At 43.2% G+C, this 21506-nt stretch overlaps 1 protein-coding gene across 1 annotated transcript in view; it reads left to right on the plus strand.

Moving 5' to 3' along the window:
• The first annotated feature begins 316 nt into the window (after positions 1-316).
• The window catches only part of LOC126461046 (octapeptide-repeat protein T2-like), a 138620-nt gene continuing 117430 nt past the window's right edge, over positions 317-21506 (plus strand). Inside the window, exon 1 of the mRNA XM_050095969.1 lies at positions 317-420. Within this exon, the coding sequence (XP_049951926.1) occupies positions 317-420 (104 nt within the window). The remainder of the gene's footprint in view (positions 421-21506) is intronic.

Genomic DNA, 21506 nt, shown 5'->3' on the forward strand with positions numbered 1-21506 from the left:
TGGAGCTGTGGAGAACAAAAGATTATAGAAAGAGAGAATACGAAAGGAAGAGATTGACAGGAGATAGTGGCAAGCCGCAAGAAAGTTGTCAGAACTGTGATGGCAAAAAAAATCAAACCTAAAAAACAAATGACGTGCTCTTCACCCTTATCTTAAGCCGGCAAGCTACTCACATTGATATTGAGGGCAAGTTAAGAAGCGCATTCTAGTATCGTTTCTTTGTCTCAATAACGGACGATCGAGTGGAAGTCGGGCTAAGAGTTTCATGGAAGTCACGTAAATTGTTACGTAAGTAAGTGGTGTGAATTCGTACCCCATGGACGCCGCACGGACAGCTGAGCGGCCCAGAATAAGTGACGGCTCGCCCACTCAGGGGCCTTACGCGGAGGACTGCCGAAGAAGGTTCTCTGCTGCTGAGAGGTAGGTCTAAGGGCTCTCTCGTATCAGAGAAATACCGAAGTGCCCCGTGCAAGGCAATAGCGGTGATGTGATGTAACAACTGCACGTCGAAAATTTTCGGCGAATTCACCCAGGCGGAAACCAGGAACTCTTCACTAGTTCATCTAATTTGAAATAGGGTTTTACTACACTTCTGTACGAAACGTAACGACGAAAGAGAGAAAATACACTGAAGTTACTACCATTTACGCTGGTCCTCTGGACATTATAAAAGGCAACACATGGCTCTTAAGAGAGTGTGTGATTACCACAGACAGCAATGCATGATCTGCAAAGTGTTGCCGGTCGTAGTGGCCGAGCGGTTCTATGCGCTACAGTCTAGAATCCGACCACTACGGTCGCACGTTCGAATCCTGCCTCGGGCATGGGTGTGTGTGATGTCCTTAGGTTAGTTAGGTTTTAGTAGTTCTAAGTTATATGGGACTGATGACCTCAGAAGTTAAGTCCCGTAGTGCTCAGAGCCATTTGAACATTTTTGCAAAGTTCTACCATGCTGGCCACAATGTTGGCAAGGAATTCTTGTGCTATAATGTTCCACTGCTGCCTGAGCACGGTTTACAACTGCTGGATGGTCGTTGCTGCATGTGAAAGTATTGCAGTAAGGGTCCACAACACGTCCCACATGTGCTCGGTGAAATGTAAGTCGGGGGTACAGGCAGGCCAGTCCAATCACCGCCGCTTACTACCGCGTTCCTAGGGCTTCTGCACCTGCGCTGTTGGATGCGGCCGCGCACTGTCATCCGAAAAATGAAATCAGGACGAATGCACCCCTGAAAAGACGCACTTAGGGAAGGATCACAGTGTCACACGGTAACCGGTGAGTGTCCCCCCTGATAGGTGAGTGGTCAGCGCGACGGAATGACATACCTAACTGCCCAGTTTCGTTTCCCAGCTGGGTCGGAGATTTTCTCCACTCAGGGACTGGGTGTTGTGTTGTACTTATCATCATTTCATCCCCATCGACCCGAAAGTCAACTCGAAAGACTTGCACCAGGAGACCGGTCTGCCAGACGAGAGGCCCTAGCCACACGGCATTTCCATTTTATCGGTGAGAGTACCGTGTTCAAAGATCTGGAGGCCAGTGCCTGCCCACACCATGGCACACTGACCACCTAATCATGATCGACGTTTCTGGGTGCATTATTTGTTCCCTCCTCTGGCCATATTAGGGTACGTCTTGAATCACTAATCCGACTTAATCTGCTCTCATCGGAGAAGAGTACGCAGCGCCACTTCCAGCTGGTCCAGTCCCTGTGCTCTCAGCACCATTGTAAACGGTGCCGCCGTCTTGCAGGTGTGGATGAAACTCGTTTAGTAAAGAAAGAACCGAGTACAGTCGCTGTGAACGTGTGGAGCGTGAGACTGCGTGCTTTGAAGTATGGTTGAAATTGGTCCCGTTGTTGACGTGCATCCCTTCTGGCCTGGTGCACAATGTATCTACCATTTGCTGCTGAGTTGCCCGTAGTCGAGCGCCACCTCTCCTTCGGGCAGCAGTGCCTGTGGTTCGGAGCGCTCCCCACCTTAAGTGAAATAATGATGATGATGAAGTCTCATACAAACACACTACTGGTGACAGAACGCTGCAGCGATGCTGGCGCTCCAAGTGGTAACATTTCACATCGCAGTGATCAGAAGACATGCGACTTTTATGATCAAATCTACAACGAGGCCCTAGATTTGATTGTATTTATTTGACAAGAGGCGAGATTTGACAAAGTTCTCTATTACACCACCAAATTTCTTTGATGTAAATATTTGGCCTATCAACTTTGACAAAGAAATATGATAGTGTAATACCGCCCTAAGTGCCGACGCACTCGTGTTCCGACAAAGTGATTGATCCCACCACCGCTCCCCCTGCCCCCCAGGAGTGCGTCATTTCTCCACACAGCATGTGGTGCCGTGGAAAGTTGAACCTCCCTTCAGACGTCGCCCACCGAGAAGCGCATTTCACACTGCGCGGCGCGGCACTGCACGACTCTTGGAAGGCGAAGCTGCTGCTGTGAGCTGCTTTGATGCTGCCGCTGCCGCTGCCGCTGCCGCTGCTGCTACTGCCACGCACACGCACACTGCTGCGCTGCAGTGTGGGAGTTTAGACATGGAGTCGGAAGAGGACGACGCCTTTCTTTTACTTCTCTTACTGAACAAGAAATGCAAAGAGAGTAAATGTATAGATAAATTCTGTGTGTATCCATTTGTAGAAGGAAGAATAGCTAAGGGTTTGTTTCATACATTGTATGACGACCTTCAACAGGACAACGGGAAGTTTTCTCTGTATTTCCAAATGTCGCGGGCATCCTTCGACGAAAGTTTTCCATGGTTCAGCCTGTTGTACAGGGAAAAAGTACCAACATGCGACCTTGCATTCCAGCAAATCAGAAGCTTGCACTCGCATTAAGGTAAAACGCTTTATGCCCACATCCAGTCAAACATTTACTTTCTCATAAATTACAGATCAATTTGTTATTCAAATTATTCTAAATTTATTTCTGAAGACATTCTTCAATATGATGTATTGGATGTCACTCTGTAACGCTGTTGACTTCCTACGTGTAAGTCTGTTTGTCTGCTGTGAAGAGTGACTGAATTGGTCTGAGAAAAGTGTGAGGAATTTCCATGTTGCACATGACGTTGCATGTAGTACCCTTGATGCTGAAAATATGGAACCGAGCAACGTGAGGTATAAGTTGTAGAGCTGCAAGTTATTGTGATACTTTGGTTCCTTGCCTTTCTTAAAACATGTAACATTTCCGCCTTTCAGTCTAATTTTAGAAGTTCCTGGAGTCTTTTTCAAGTTCAGACACTAAAGATATCATAAACAATGTATCTTCATCTTTCTGCTTACTTGACAGTTTCACGGATGTAGAATTTAGCTTCAATAGTTTCGATAAGCTCATCTATTTCTGTAGGCTCCTTTCTACATTTCTTCTTTCTATTATGAGTGGGATGCCCGAGCCCTTCAGTTTCTGCGACTTGTGATTCATCGTGCTGGCAATCATCCTCAGTATCTCCTCCAGTACTGTCACTGACGTTTCAAGGAAATGTAAATTCTCAAAAAAAATGTATGTATACTCCCAGACGCAGCATTTCGTTGATGCTGAAAAGAAAACGAAAACAATTATCTAGTATCTGTTAGCACTTTTCAAGGATTCTGGACCGAGCGAGGTGGCGCAGTGGTTAGACACTGGACTCGCATTCGGAAGGACGACGGTTCAATCCCGCGTCCGGCCATCCTGATTTAGGTTTTCCGTGATTTCCCTAAATCACTCCAGGCAAATGCCGGGATGGTTCCTCTGAAAGGGCACGGCCGACTTCCTTCCCCATCCTTCCCTAATCCGATGAGACCGATGACCACGCTGTCTGGTCTCCTTCCCCAAACCAACCAACCAACCAAGGATTCTGGTGCCGGAAATAGAATGACGGAATTTCACGTACAATATCGAATTGGCCTGTCGATTATATCTGGTATAATACGACAAGTGTATCAGGCTATATGGCAGTGCTGGAGACGTGTCTGCTTCCCTTCTCTGACAGTAAGTCGACTTAACGGAATCTGCCATAGGCTTTGAAAGGACAGCAAATTTCTCCAACTCCATAGCAGCTGTATACGGTAAACATGTACGTGGAATAAAGCCAGTTGATAGTGCGTCGTTTCATTAAAAATACAAAAACTTTTTCTCCATGCTGCTGATTGCCTTGTGGGATTCATGTACACCGACGTTGGAGCATGTGGAAGATCGTCAGAGTCTACAGTGTCCAAGAATTCATTGATTTATAACAAGATAATCGAGGAAGACATTAAATTTCCTCAAAGCAGGCAGTTGTATGAGGAATCTGACTACTTTCCTTACTTGACTGTTGGTGATGAAGGTTTCGGTATGTCATCTTTCTTACTACGACTATGTGGAGGCGATTTATCATCAGTTAAAGAGTTTTCAACTATCGTCTCTGTAGGAGTAGAAGATACATTGAGTGCACTTTCGGCGTTCTTGCTAACAAATGGAGAATTTTTCGTGGATCACCGAATGTTTCTCCAGAACTTGGTGAAGACATTACAAAAACCAAGATGAGTGTTGCACAATTTTGTACGTGATCGAGATGGATACAGATTTGAGCACACTTTGACTGCTTGTGGTTTTCATGACATGCTAACAGACCCAATGCAAGCGGGAAGAAAAGCGAACAATATTAGTGACAAATTTTGGAGACTGCTTTATAAGCGGAGAGGGACAACTACAATGTCAGTTTGAAAAAATATGAGGTCACCTTGTTCAAAATTTCATGATATGAAGTATATTTTGTATGCTTATTCGTTTAATAAAACCTAAAGCGTGGTATACATCTAATTTGTTAACCATTTTGTTGTTATGTCTAGACCTCAGAGTTTTAGGTTTTAAAAATGTTAAATTAGGTACCTAAAATAGGTTCTATCACTTACAAAAATAGGTTATAATAAGCAGAAAATACATGATCAAAATTTGACATTTCATTGTTCAAACAGGTTCAAATTTGTGTGAATTCCTAAGGGACCAAACTGCTGAGGTAATCGGTCCCTAGACTTACACACTACTTAAACTAATTTAAACTAAGAGCAACACACACACCCATGCCCGAGGGAGGACTCGAACCTTCGGCGGGAGGGGCCACGCAATCCGATGACATGGAGCCTCAAACCTCGCTGCCACTTCACGTGGCGACATTTTGTCTAGAAAGATAAATAGAGGGACAAAAATGCACATTATATTATAATTACAGTCACAGTAAACACTTTCTCCAGATTTTCCGCTCAGAAACTGCATTTCTTGTCTGTTGATAGCATCTTACCCGCCGAGAATGAGCGTTCCACGTCAACAGATGTTACCCGAGCATACTTCGCTGAAGGTAGTGGACGCAAAGGAACCGCACACTCATGTTCTGTTGATTTACCTGATGTCAGCCACTGTGCAGGGGTTGGTCAGTCCTGGGATTTTTTGTAGAATTGTCTTTAGTTTCGCACTAATTTTCATACCAATAAACCTGGGAGCAAGTTGATTCTTTTTGTCACCTCTTCTATCAATCGCAGTTGCGTGTAGACTGGTTTGCACGAACGCTCTACAGCTTTAATAATAGGGACCAAAAATGCATATGAGATTTTATGTACACAATGTCGTTGGAAATTGTTAGGTCCTTTAGAATATCTTTAGGTGAAGTAATGCTCCCTGTCTCCTCCAGCAATTTAAGAACAATGTTCTTAATGTCTTCCAAATGCTCGCTGTAATATTTCACGGCCTCTAGCCACGTTCCCCAAGGAGTAAGTATGGGTTCTGGTGGAAGTGGTACGTTGGGAATAATTAATTTAATAAAAACGTTTTTGATGGTTGAAACTAGCTTATTTACATGCGAAAATTCGAGACTTATCGTCTCAGCTACACGATTCATGGCACTGGCAAGAAATGTGATATGGAGTAAGGCTAGGTAAAATACTGTCAACAATTTAACAGCAGCAACCATGTATTCAGGGAAAAGTAATTTTAGGGGTTTATTAATGAAGTGAGCAATTGTTTCCTGATTGTTTTTAATTCCTTGAAGCAAATCAGATGAGGTTCAGAGCGAGTGTCAGGATCTAACTTTCCAACAATCAAATTAGCTACACATCCATCTTATCTGTCAGTTGTCTCATCGACAGAGATCCACATGTATGAATCGAATATATCTTCCCTTATCCTGCTCAATGCATTTTCATATAAAATATCTAAATAGTTCTTTCTCAGTGTGAATTCTGATGGAATGCTGCGGTGACAATATTCCTCCAGAAAACTGGTGAACTGGCTGTTTTCAACTGCATTGAATGGTATGTTTGCTGCAACAGTGACACAGATATAGGTGAAAATCTGTTCTGTTTGTTGTATTTGCTTTAGTTACAAACGTCCGTTTCAAGTTTGATTTATTTTTTAAATTTGCCTGGTGTTTAATCCCTGCAACATGCTGACTTAAATGCGACCTCTGTTCAGAATGTATCTAAAAACAAAAATAAATGAGAAATACTTTTGGAAGAATTTACGTACGAGATCTGCTTGGCAAAATTAACCTAGATTAAGGGTTTAGAAACATTATTTTTGCATTCACATATGTCTGGTCCAAATTAACTGGGGAAAAACAGTGGCATCATTGTTCTCTGATTGGGCGCAGCAGATAAAAGGCTAACATTTTACGTACGTATTTTTTTGTACAGATTGAAGTGAGTAACCCTTCCGTCTCTAGAGAAATCAGGAAATTCCTGTAATCACTGACGAATCAGAGATGATTTGGAGCTGGCTACTTTTGACATGCTTGACTTTCTACAACTGCACTGTCGCTGTAAGATATTTCACCACATCCAAGCAGCACGCTTGCCGACTGAATGAAGTCAGTGCAGATGTTTTAAACAGGCTATTCAGACAGGGCTACTGGCCATTAAAATTGCTACACCACGAAGATGACCTGCTACAGACGCGAAATTTAACCGACAGGAAGAAGATGCTGTGATATGCAAAGGATTAGCCTTTCAGAACATTCACACAACGTTGGCGCCGGTGGCGACACCTACAACGTGCTGACACGAGCAAAGTTTCCAACCGATTTCTCATACACAAACAGCAGTTGACCGGCGTTTCCTGGTGAAACGTTGTTGTGATGCCTCGTCTAAGGAGGAGAAACGCGTACCATCACGTTTCCGACTTTGATAAAGGTCGGATTGTAGCATATCGCGATAGTGGTTTATCGTATCGCGACATCGCTGCTCGCGTTGGTCGAGATCCAATCACTGTTAGTAGAATATGGAATCGGTGGGTTCAGGAGGGTAATACGGAAGGCCGTACTGGATCCCAACGGCCTAGTATCACTAGCAGTCGAGATGACAGGCATCTCATCCGCGTGGCTATAACGGATCGTGCTGCCACGTCTCGATCCCTCAATCAACAGATGGGGTCGTTTGCAAGACAACTGTACGAACAGTTCGACCACGTTTGCAGCAGCATGGACTACCAGCTCGGAGCCCATGGCTGCGGTTACCCTTGACGCTGCATCACAGACAGGAGCGCCTGCGATGGTGTACTGAACGATGAACCTGCGTGCACCAATGGCAAAACGTCATATTTTCGGATGAATCCAGGTTCTGTTTACAGCATCATGATGGTCGCATCCGTGTTTGGCGACATCGCTGTGAACGCACATTGGAAGCGTGTATTCGTCATCGCCATACTGGCGTATCACCCGGCGTGATGGTAAGGGGTGCCATTGGTTACACGTCTCGGTCACCTCTTGTTCGCATTGACGACACTTGGAACAGTGGACGTTACATTTCAGATGTGTTACGACCCGTGGATCTACTCTTCATTCGATCCCTACGAAACCCTACATTTCAGCCGGATAATACACGACCGCATGTTGCAGGTCCTGTACGGGCCTTTCTGGATACAGAAAATGTTCGACTGCTGCCCTAGCCAGCAAGGGCAGCTGTACCAGTACACTCCATCCAAGCTCTGTTTGACTCAATGCCCAGGCGTATCAAGGCTGTTATTACGGCCAGAGGTGGTTGTTCTGGGTACTGATTTCTCAGGATCTATGCACCCAAACTGCGTGAAAATGTAATCACATGTCAGTTTTAGTATAATATATTTGTCCAATGAATACCCGTTTATCATCTGCATTTCTTCTTGGTGTAGCAATTTTAATGGCGAGTTGTGTAGTTCACAGCGAGCGACAACTCTCCACGGAGCAGAGCGGGCTGGACAGCCTGGTGTATTTCTTTAAAGTCAGTATCGCCATTAGACTCTTTATTTGCAGTGTTACATTTACACGATCATTATTTCGGCTTTAAGCTGCCATTATCAAGTGTTTTAATGTTATACAGTGCCTAAGATAGTATACTGTCGATTTAAAATACACTATTAAACACATTGTCTAAGGGTCAATATTTCTGGTAAAAGCCTACTTGCTTTGTTCTATACTCATTGATGAAGCAGTAGGCTTTTACCAGGAATATTGACCCTTAGACAATGTCTCTAACAGCGTATTTTAAATACGACAGTATGCCATCTTAAGCACTGTATAATATTGAAACACTTGATAATGGCACCTTAAAGCCGAATTCATGATTGTGTAAATGTAACACTGCAGACAAAAAACAGTCTAATGGCGGTACTGACTTTAAAGAGATGTGTTATGACTGTGGCCCCACATTATGAAAAAAATAATTAAAAGCCTGACGTATGCTGTCGTCATCTGACTCACGATTGGCGTTCACCCACGCAAACAAACCAGTTATCAGGAAGACCAGAAGATTTAGTCAGACAAATTTTATTTGACTGGATTTTTAAAAATTAGATACAGTCTGGGTCTAACACGAAATTAGGCATTTTTAGGATTTTTAAAAATGATACACAATCAGGTTCTAACATAAAATTATGTGTTTTAGGTACTATAAAATTAAAATTTTCGATAAAACATTAGCTGGGATGACCACGAGAGAATGTTAGTCATAAAAAATCTTATTTAATTAGATTTTTAAAATTTAGTTACAATCAGGTAGTAGCCTGAAGTTAGGTATTTTTAGGTGTTATAAAACTAGCGTTTTAGATTATAAATTGGCGTAATTGGTGTATGTACAACTTTTATTCCCTTTGTTTGATGAGGAGCAAAATAGGTTTTTACCTAAAATCCAAACTCTAGTTACGACAGTCACCAGTTGCCTTCTTCTCTGCAGCACTTTTGCCTCCAAAGTCTGGTACAAACCTCATCTTCAAAAATGTTCAAATGGGCGTGAAATCTTATGGGACTTAACCGCTAAGGTCATCAGTCCCTAAGCTTACACACTAGTTAACCTAAATTATCCTAAGGACAAACACACACACCCATGCCCGAGGGAGGAGTCGAACCTCCGCCGGGACCAGCCGCACAGTCCATGACTATAGCGCCAGACCGCTCGGCTAATCCCGCGCTGCACTTCATCTTCTCTAGTTGATTTAACGAGTCTTCATACTCCATGTTGATGGGTATTTTCTAACCTCATAGATCAGGTCTTCTGTATTCACAGCCATCTCTGACCTACACGGCTGCACTACAAAACAACAATGAGCAGCTTGGACAGTCAGCAGCGCCGCCGCTTGGCGCCGTTTGAAGGCTCCCAATTGAAAGCAATGTTCCGCCAGCGGTGGCGCAGCGGTGCCTCAGCCGCCGAGAACCACAGTAGCGCTTCGCCAGCGGAATGGCCACAGAGAAACGCTTCTCACTGGCTCCTTGTGAAGGGACGTTAAATCGCTTTACTTTCTAAAGGCAGTAAACACACGGCGACTGGTAGCTACCGTGCTGTTTGATGCCGACAACAAGGGAGCACAAACACCGCACGCAGTGTGTGCCATCTAACGTGGGTCACAGGTTAGTTGGTGTTGTCCCTCTGTGACGGCTGTCCACTGCTGTGTCCTTTGTCAGAGTCTGGGGTCAGTCTTCAGCACCTCTCTCTGTGTCTCTGTGTATTTAGAAATTGCTTCGACGCATTCTGTGTTTTCTAACAGTATGTCACATTTCTCTTACGATATCCGATACGACACATTGCAGTGAAGGTCGCACATCGCGACGCTTTGTCGGTGGGACACCCGTGTTCACACTGGGGCGATGCGACAAGCAACGAATCAAGTCTCTGCCCGAGTTTCAGTCGCGATCTCTCTTCCTGAGAAGATTTAATTGTGGCTTAGATCATTTAAAGTTCAGAATACTGAAATAGAAAAGGAAGTATCAGGTGCACCCGTGTAGAGTTATAAACATCAAACTTCGTTCCCCCTTATTTCTCGTGACCTCTCTCAGCAGGAGCACAAAAGCCACGAATCCTAACGACTGAGACGAGACAGTTCCCAGTTTTTGGGGCAATCAGTATCACGTACTCTGACACGCAAGGACACAAATCATCGACTTGCTATTTGTCCTGCTGAGAAGCTACTCATTACCGTAAGTTAAGTTGCTGAAAGAGTGTGTATTACGTTAAAAATGCCACTATGAAATTTGTATTTTTCTTAAGGACAACTAGTGTAGTAACAATAGTTACAAATTAATAAATCAAGGATAGTATTTTTACAGCTATTGAATTTTGCGAAGTAGTGTGTGATTTACCTAGGAGTGCTAGATTTGAAGTGAGATCACTCACAATCAATGGTGTAGCACTGGGTGGTGAGCTCTGTGTTCGGGTGGTCAGTGTGTTTAAAGATATGGTAGAAGTCCATGATGATAAAGAAAATCCCAACGTGTCTCTCTTCTTAAGAAGACGTAATTGGCTTCGTCCACCTTCTCATTCAGAAGTAACAAGAATTTAGGTTTCAGCTCTCTTTTATATCTCTCAAGAAGCAACACAAATTTAGGTTTCAGCTCTCTTTCATATCTCTCCCGAAGTTTCCTGGAATCAGGTAAATACTGAAGAAACATCCTATCAGCATCATCAGCTGATGACGCCTTGCGTATTTTCATTGAAATTTTCATGTCTTTTGCCACTTCGGCTTGTATCAGCTGCATACCAAAAAGAGAAACACGAGGCTGCTCCTCATTTCACGCAGGAGGAACAGCCTCGAATGTGGCGCGTAGATGCCAATCTTGGCAATGGAAAAACCTATGGGCCTCCTTTCACCGTTGAAAACAATTTCCACATATTAATTGTTTTCGTATGCAACAATGCGCAACTCAAAACGCACCAAACGTAAACTGGCCTGCCACTACATGCTTCCCAAAATGTTAGAGCTTTTTGTAGGTAACTATTAGCGGCTGTCAAGTATCTGAAGAGAAGCATTTTGAACCACCAGCCGTGTACTTATACGCCTATACTCTCAACGGGTTTCGGTTTCAGCAACCATCTTTACGGAAGACTGAAAAATAAAGAAATAAAAAGTCATATGTACTGTACATAGACAAGCTTTTTAGAAAAAGAAAACTTGTCTGAAGGAACGATCGTCTGGAGAATACTTACAAAGTTATACACTGATGGATCAAAAATACATTACATTCAAGTAGGATACAGCTGCATCTCCAATACAAACTTGCCCCACAATCACATATGTATACATTCAGTAATCTTCAGTACACTATGAGCCATAAAAATACAATAGTGTATACCAGACGACTGCTACGTGTTGACAACAGCTAACTGCTACTGTCGAAGATTAAAAAAACATACTAAGATCTACAACCAAGGAGTAAACGATCTCTGCTCTAGTGTAGGTTGGAAATCAACTTCACCGGCCGGAGTGGCCGAGCGGTTCTAGGCGCTACAGTCCGGAACCGCGCGACCGTTACGGTCGCAGGTTCGAATCCTGCCTCGGGCATGGATGTGTGTGATGTCCTTAGGTTAGTTAGGTTTAAGTAGTTCTAAGTTCTAGGGGACTGATGACCTCAGATGTTAAGTCCCATAGTGCTCAGAGCCATTTGAACTTAATTTCCGAGTATCCAAATAACTATGGGTGGTAGCGAAAGAGAAGCAGTTCGTTACCAGGCTGTGGTGTGGGACTACAAGATTCAAATGTTTTTTACCGAATATTTTCCGTTAAATCGAATGATAAAGACTGCATAGTGTAGAACCAATAGCAATATGAAAACTGTGTTTTTCAACTTTCTATGTAAAAAATAGGAGCTTTGCTAAGAAATTACCTAGTGACACGAATGTTGCTTTGCTTCATTTACATAAAATAGAAATGGAGTTAAAAAGGCGCAGGCACCACACAGATGCTACGAAAAAAGCAAGGAAGAGGGAGACAGTGCAAGAGAACAGAAGACTGTTTTCCCGTCGTAAGATGGTGCAGCCTCCGCAAATCTTGTGTGGTCTAAGAGAGATATCAAGCCTATGTTTCGTCCGCAGCTCGTGGTCTAGTGGCTAGCGTCGCTACCTCTGGATCATGGGGTCCTGGGTTCGATCCCCGGCCGGGTTGGGGATTTTCTCTGCCCGGGGATTGGATGTTTGTGTTGTCTTCATCATTCCATCATAATTCATGAAAGTGGCTATACGGGTCTGTGTACAGACTGGAAACGTGTACGGGCGCTGATGACCGCGCAGTTGAGCGCCCCACAAACCAATCATCATCATCATCAAGCCTATATTTCGACCACATGCAGAAATATGGAACCTGTTGGGCAGCGTGAAAGATAACCTTGGATTTCGTACGTCTGGGATCTATCATGATCCGAGTGAATATGGACAATTTTACGTAATACATAGTGCTATGTTTCCCTACATAACACGAACATATGCCATATAAGGCTCGAGGAGGAAAATAAATCCGCACTGATCGACCACAGCGTAACTGAAAAGTACATTTCGATTTCAAAAAGACGTGTATCATCTGTTCAGCCAATGCTTTCTGCAACAGAATTTTTAAGGAGACAAATGGCGTACGAGTATCGAAGGAAATTTTTAGTGGTGATCAGGTTCATGCCCTCAGCGCAGCTTGGCAACAGGCCTTTGAAACAATTTTTATTTATTCATATGGCTTACATGTTAATTTTGTATTCTTATGCAAGTACTTCATTTCTTTTTCAGAACTGCATTCCCAAGACCTGCACATCATGTTTACCGACAGCACGACCAGTAGCAGTTCCAGATAGTTGAATTTACCTTTGAAGATATTTTAATGGGTTTTGGGTATAAAAGACCTGTCGCATCACTATTATCACCAAAGTACTACATACATGGTGCATCATTTAGTGTTATTGAGTCACTACTTTCAGGTAGTAGAAATGATCCAAGCGCCATTTGGAGTAAAGCAGTGTATGTTGTCAGATTTTTCAGTATGTGCTGAGTGTACGTAAATGAGTAAAGAAATGCGTCCATTTCACACCTATCTTTTCTTTGTACAGGGCATACCCTAAACGTAGTCGTAAACTATACACAGCATATTCGAATAATTTATGCTGGATGACGTCTTCGACCATTGCCGGTATTCCAACAGTTGACCACGCCGTCATTTTGTGCCTGTCGAAATATCGACGGTTGTCGCAGACCTCACGAAGCTGCGTTCCCTTGAGTTGTTCGAACATTTTATGCGCCAGGAGAAACTGAAGGTTGACATATGGACACAGAACGTTCTAAAAAAGGAAACAGGTAGAAGAATTAATGCAGAATTAATCCGATTTATGAATAAAAATTATGACGATCATTAATGTAGATAAATGGCGATTTCTTTTCGAATACAACACGCATGACTATGTGTTTCATCAAGTTAATCGTCGTAATTCTCCATCCAATTTCGTAATTTATTTTCACAGCGATTGAAAAATAAGTTATAGCAGAGTGAGCAAAAATTTTTACAATGAAAGGTCACGCTGCCGCGGTCAGGTGGAAGGTCGGGAACAGAACACACAGAGGCCACTGTGTCTAGTTGTCCGTCCTTCTGGTCAGTAAGCTGAGGATGAAATTCCAATTAACGTAAAACGCCTACCGCAGCTGCAGTGATGCTGGGCACGGCTTTTATTTTGCGGCCGATACATTCGAATAATTGCTCTCAACAAATAGGCGAGAGACACGAAAGCACCTGCGAACAGACATCCTGGCTGCCATTAGGTGATATGTATCCACAACTAATATTGGCAGCTGTCTAGTCTAAAGTAGATCGTACGCAGTACTTCAACGGCATATTCACCCCTTGTAGAGCTTTAAAAACAATATGAGCCACAATTAATTTTCAAACTCAATATAAAGTAATTCTTTCTGCTTTCATTTGATGTAGTAACTTCCGACGCTTGATAACACCAGGTTGAAATGAAAAGTATGCAGGTAATGCACTCACCTTTAGAGCTAATCAGGTACGACTCACGCTCAGTCTCAAAGCTTCGATCTTGCCCTGATGAAGCTGTCCGTCATTCCTACACAGTCGGTGACCGTATTCCGTGATTGAGTCTCTATCCAAAGCTATAATCTGCTCGGAAATTTCAAAATGCAGAGTGAAATATTAATTCTGCAGTCGGCAACCAGTCACACAATTGAGAGCGCAAACTCTAAGGTAGGGACTAAAAGTCTAAGCAAGTAAACGAACTCTACAGTTCGGATAGTCCACTAACTGACGATAACAAGTCTGATGGACTTTTAAAAACTAATCGTAATAAGCAAAACAATTTTTCGAAAATAAGTCATTATCTTACAGTCAGCTTAGTACGTAAAATGCAAGCAATGTGTCAAACTATTTATTTGAAGCATTTTAAGCTACGCCTGAGAAAGTTGACTGCTAGGAAATTAAGAAGAATAAAAAAGTTAGAAACGAAATAGATGTTTCGGAAAGAGTCAAATAAATATCCTAGATATGAATAATAAATGACTTAATGAAAAAGAACTAAAAGAAATTTTAGAAATTGTAATAATTAACGTCATAAAGAAAATAATATTAAAAAGGTACTTATTTCAACGTAACGGATTTATACAGAGCATCTCAGAAGGAAACTATGGCAAACCCACAACTCCTTTATTCCAAAGTGTGAGCAGGCTGAATTACAGGCCTATATCACTAACGTCGATTTGCAGTAGGGTTTTGGAACATATACTGTATTCGAACATTATGAAGTACCTCGAAGAAAACGATTTCTTGACACATAGTCACCACGGATTCAGAAAATATCGTTCTTGTGAAACACAAGTAGATCTTTATACTCATGAAGTAATGAGTGCTGTCGGCAGGGGATGTCAAATTGATTCCATATTTTTAGATTTTCAAAAGGCTTTCGACACCGTTCCTCACAAGCGACTTCTAACAAAACTGCGTGGCTACGGAGTATCGCCTCAGTTGTGTGAGTGGATTCGTGATTTCCTGTCAGAAAGGTCACAGTTCGTAGTAACAGACAGACAGTCATCGAGTAAAACAGAAGTAAAATGCGGCGTTCGCCAAGGAAGTGTTATAGGCCCTTTATTGTGCCTGATCTATATTAACGACATAGGAGACATCTGAGCAGACGTCTTAGATTGTTAGCAGATGATGCTGTCATTTACCGTCTTGTAAGGTCATCAGATGATCAAAACGACTTGCAAAATTATTTAGATAAGTTATCTGTATGGTGCGAAAAGTGGCAATTGACCCCGAATAAAGAAAAGTGTGAAGTTATTCACATGAGTACTAAAAGAAATCGGCTAAATTTCGATTACGTGATAAGTCACACTAATCTGAAGGCTGTAAATTCAGCTAAATACTTAGGGATTACAATTACAAATAACCTAAATTGGAACAATCAAATAGATAATATTGTGGGTAGAGCAAACCAAAGACTGCGATTCATTGGCAGAACACTTAGAAGGTGCAACAGGTCTACTAAAGAGACTGCTTACACCACGCTTGTCCGCCCTATTCTGGAGTATTGCTGTGGGGTGTGGGATCCACGTCAGGTGGGACTGACGGATGACGTGGAAAAAGTACAAAGAAGGGCAGCTCGTTTTGTATTATCGCGAAATAGGGGAGATAGTGTCATAGATATGAAACGTGAATTGGAGTGGCAATCAATAAAACAAAGGCGTTTTTCTTTGCGATGGGATCTTCTCATGAAATTTCAATCACCAGTTTTCTCTTCAGATTGCGAAAACATTCGGTTGCCACTCACCTACATATGGAGAAATGATTCCCACGATAAAATAAGAGAAATCAGGACTCACACAGAAAAATTTAAGTGCTCGTTTTTCCCGCGGGCCGTTCGAGAGTGGAATGTTAGAGAGACAGCATGAAGGTTGTTCATTGAACCCTCTGCCAGGCACTTTATTGTGAATAGCAGAGTAATCACGTAGATGTAGATATGTCAATAGTTCCAACAGAAAGGGACGCATTCTGAGAGACCAACATGTTTGTCGTTCATCGAGCTGTTAAACATTATTTGGTTGGTTGGTTCGTTTGGGGAAGGAGACCAGACAGCGAGGTCATCGGTCTCATCGGATTAGGGAAGGACGGGGAAGGAAGTCGGCCGTGCCCTTTGAAAGGAACCATCCCGGCATTTGCCTGGAGCGATTTAGGGAAATCACGGAAAACCTAAATCAGGATGGCCGGACGCGGGATTGAACCGTCGTCCTCCCGAATGCGAGTCCAGTGTCTAACCACTGCGCCACCTCGCTCGGTAAACATTATTTGTCACAGGTTCATTTGATGAACGTCAGAGCGTCATGGAGGCACTTATCCGACTCCAACGGCACACGCTACAAGTGATGTGTTCTGTATCACGGAGACGCTTACGGTTAAAATCATACGAGCCTGCTTTCCAAGAAGTGTCGGCAGTATACTACTTCCCCGTACATGTGTGTCACGAAATGGTAATGGTGGTAGAAATCACAGAAGTTATAGCACATCCGGAGGCTTAACGACATCTTTTAATACTGCGCTACAATCGCTAATGGAACAAGAGTGCCACACAGAGGCTCGTGCAGTCTCGTAGCCGTAGATGTACACTCAAGTTCAGAAACAACAGAACACCTTGAACGATTAGAGACAGGACGTTCATATTCACAGGTCATGTACAATAGTATGTTTTGCAGAAATGATTAGCATGTTAGCCACTTCGGTTCCGCATGTGTCCTGTTGACTCGTAGGCACAGGGTCAACCGTGAGCCCTGATAACTTGTTACATGCGTGATAGCACGGACGTGTATAAGGCGTGAATGGTGTCCTGTGGTAGAGTCATTCATGCTGCAGTCACGTGATTCCAGAGTTCATCTGCGATGGTTGGCATTGGGTCACAGTGTTTCACCCATCGTTTCACCATATCCCACACATTTTTGATTGGCAATAAATCTGGTGATCTGGTGGGCCAGGGCAAAAGGCTGACATGCTGTGACACCAAGAAGGCACATGCTCGTACAGCAACAAGTGGTCGTGCACTGTCTTGCTGGAAAATTGCATCTGTGGTGCTGTGCAGAAAAGGTATGGCTACGGATTGTAGGATTTCACGTAGATCACACTGGTTACAGTGCCTTGAACACGAACGAACTGTGATTTGTGGTTGTATCGTCTTTGATTCATAATCAAAACGTCTTCGGTCCCGGGTTCGATCCCCGCCACTGCCTAAATTTTGATAAATAATCAGCATTGGCGGCCGAAGACTTCTGACATAAGAAGTCAGCCTCATTCTGCCAACGGCCTTGTCAAAGAGGGCCGAGGAGCGGATAGAGGTTCAGGGCACTCTCTTGTCCTAGGGGTGGGAAATTGCCCCTAAAGGCGGAAGAATCAGCAATGATAAACGACATGAGGATGCAGAAGGCAATGGAAACCACTGCATTAAAGACACGTAACGTGTATCCACAGGACATGTGGTCTGTAATTGAAGAAGTGTCATGATGATCTCTCCATTGGCAAAAGATTCCGGAATAGTCCCCCATTCGGATCTCCGGGAGGGGACTGCCAAGGGGGAGGTTACCATGAGAAAAAGATTGAATAATCAACGAAAGGATAACGTTCTACGAGTCGGGGCGTGGAATGTCAGAAGCTTGAACGTGGTAGGGAAACCAGAAAATCTGAAAAGGGAAATGCAAAGGCTCAATCTAGTTATAGTAGGGGTCAGTGAAGTGAAGTGGAAGGAAGACAAGGATTTCTGGTCAGATGAGTATCGGGTAATATCAACAGCAGCAGAAAATGGTATAACAGGTTTAGGATTCGTTATGAACAGGAAGGTAGGGCAGAGGATGTGTTACTGTGAACAGTTCAGTGACTGGGTTGTTCTAATCAGAATCGACAGCAGACCAACAACGACATCGATAGTTCAGGTATACATGCCGACGTCGCAAGCTGAAAATGAACAGATAGAGAAAGCGTATGAGGATATTGAAAGGGTAATGCAGTATGTAAAGAGGGACGAAAATCTAATAGTCATGGGCGACTGGAATGTAGTTGTAGGGGAAGAAGAAAAGGTTACAGGAGAATATGGGCTTGGGACAAGGAATGAAAGAGGAGAAAGACTAATTGAGTTCTGTAACAAGTTTCAGCTAGTAACAGCGAATACCCTGTTCAAGAATCACAAGAGGAGGAGGTATACTTGGAAAAGGCCGGGAGATACGGCAAGATTTCAATTAGATTACATCATGGTCAGACAGAGATTCCGAAATCAGATAGTGGATTGTAAGGCGCACCCAGGAGCAGATATAGACTCAGATCACAATATGAGATGAAGAGTAGGCTGAAGTTCAAGACATTAGTCAGGAAGAATCAATACGCAAAGAAGTGGGATACGGAAGTACTAAGGAATGACGAGATACGTTTGAAGTTCTCTAACGCTATAGATACAGCAATAAGGAATAGCGCAGTAGGCAGTACAGTTGAAGAGGAATGGACATCTCTAAAAAGGGCCATCACAGAAGTTGAGAAGGAAAACATAGGTACAAAGAAGGTAGCTGCGAAGAAACCATGGGTAACAGAAGAAATACTTCAGTTGATTGATGAAAGGAGGAAGTACAAACATGTTCCGGGAAAATCAGGAATACAGAAATACAAGTCGCTGAGGAATGAAATAAATAGGAAGTGCAGGGAAGCTAAGACGAAATGGCTGCAGGAAAAATGTGAAGACATCGAAAAAGATATGTTTGTCGGAAGGACAGACTCAGCATACACGAAAGTCAAAACAACCTTTGGTAACATTAAAAGCAACGGTGGTAACATTAAGAGTGCAACGGGAATTCCACTGCTAAATGCAGAGGAGATAGCAGATAGGTGGAAAAAATACATTGAAAGCCTCTATGAGGGTGAAGATTTGTCTGATGTGATAGAAGAAGAAACAGGAGACGATTTAGAAGAGATAGGGGATCCAGTATTAGAATCGGAATTTAAAAGAGCTTTGGAGGACTTACGGTCAAATAAGGCAGAAGGGATAGAGAACATTCCATCAGAATTTCTAAAATCATTGGGGGAAGTGGCAACAAAACGACTATTCACGTTGGTGTGTAGAATATATGAGTCTGGCGATATACCATCTGACTTTCGGAAAAGCATCATCCACACAATTCCGAAGACGGCAAGAGCTGACAAGCGCGAGAATTATCGTACAATCAGCTTAACAGCTCATGCATCGAAGCTTCTTACAAGAATAATATACAGAAGAATGGAAAAGAAAATTGAGATTGCGCTAGATGACGATCAGTTTGGCTTTAGGAAAAGTACAGGGACGAGAGAGGCAATTGTGACGTTACAGCTAATAATGGAATCAAGGCTAAAGAAAAATCAAGACACTTTCATAGGATTTGTCGACCTGGAAAAAGCGGTAAACAATATAAAATGGTGCAACTGTTAGAGATTCTGAAAAAAGTGGGAGTAAGCTATAGGGAGAGACGGGTCATATACAATATGTACAACAATCAAGAGGGAATAATAAGAGTGGACGATCAAGAACGAAGTGCTCGTATTAAGAAGGATGTAAGAGAAGGCTGTAGCCTTTCGCCCCTACTCTTCGATCTGTACATCGAGGAAGCAATGATGGAAATAAAAGAAAGGTTCAGGAGTGGAATTAAAATACAAGGTGAAAGGATATCAATGATACGATTCGCTGATGACATTGCTATCCTGAGTGAAAGTGAAGAACAATTAAATGATCTGCTGAACGGAATGAACAGTCTAATGAGTACACAGTATGGTTTGAGAGAAAATCGGAGAAAGACGAAGGTAATGAGAAATAGTAGAAATGAGAACAGCGAGAAACTTAACATCAGGATTGATGGTCACGAAGTCAATGAAGTTAAGGAATTCTGCTACCTAGGCAGTCAAATAACCAATGACGGACGGAGCAAGGAGGACATCAAAAGCAGACTCGCTATGGCAAAAAAGGCATTTCTGGCCAAGAGAAGTCTACTAATATCAAATACCGGCCTTAATTTGAGGAAGAAATTTCTGAGGATGTACGTCTGGAGTACAGCATTGTAAGGTAGTGAAACATGGACTGTGGGAAAACCGGAACAGAAGAGAATCGAAGCATTTGAGATGTGATGCTATAGACGAATGTTGAAAATTAGGTGGACTGGTAAGGTAAGGAATGAGGAAGTTCTATGCAGAATCGGAGAGGAAAGGAATATGTGGAAAACAGTGATAAGGAGAAGGGACAGGATGATAGGACATCTGCTAAGACATGAGGGAATGACTTCCATGGTACTAGAGGGAGCTGTAGAGGGCAAAAACTGTAGAGGAAGACAGAGATTGGAATACATCAAGCAAATAATTGAGGACGTAGGTTGCAAGTGCTACTCTGAGATGAAGAGGTTAGCACAGGAAAGGAATTCGTGGCGGGCCACATCAAACCAGTCAGTAGACTGATGACCAAAAATAAAAACCCAATAGCACACCACACCATAAGGCCTTGAGTTGGTGCTTTAATTCTTGTGCGAATGAAGTCACTGTATTGCTACCCCGTTTGTCTGTGGCGAACTAAAATGCGGCCAACATTTTCAAACAAACAGAAATTGCATTCGTCCGAAAACACTATCTGACGCCGTTGCTGCCCAGTGATGTCGTTCCACACACCACTGACATCTAGCATACTTCCGTACATTCGTCAAAGGTAGGCGGAGAAGTGGACGACGCTCCCGTAACTGATGCCGTAATAATCGGTCACGGATTTTCATCACTGATAGTGCACGACATGTTACATTATTCTACTGTTGCGCCAGAGCCGAGGAGGACGCAGATCTGTCCTGCGACGCCATTCGGATGAGGTGTCGATCTTCTCGGGGGGGGGGTCTGGATGATGCGACTCGTCCCTCGTCCCATCTCGTCGTGTTCTATGGCCTTCTGTGAATCATTCTGCACACACCGTTTACCCTGCCGAAACACTGTCCCACAAGAGCAGCAGTCCTCATATTGATGCATCACATTCTCTCACGCCAATAATGCGCTCTCTTTCAAACTCACTTATTTGATGGTACGCTTCGCGCACACGTCTTCAAAGCATCCTGCGCGTCTGCTCAAGTCACACTGTTCCATTACCGTCGATTTATAGTAGAGATAACGAGAGCTGCGGCCGGCCGCGGTGGACGAGCGGTTCTAGGCGCTACAGTCTGGAACCGAGCGACCGCTACGGTCGCACGTTCGAATCCTGCCTCGGGCATGGATGTGTGTGATGTC

The sequence above is a fragment of the Schistocerca serialis genome, chromosome 1 (genome assembly GCF_023864345.2).
Source record: "Schistocerca serialis cubense isolate TAMUIC-IGC-003099 chromosome 1, iqSchSeri2.2, whole genome shotgun sequence".
Lineage (NCBI taxonomy): Eukaryota > Metazoa > Arthropoda > Insecta > Orthoptera > Acrididae > Schistocerca > Schistocerca serialis.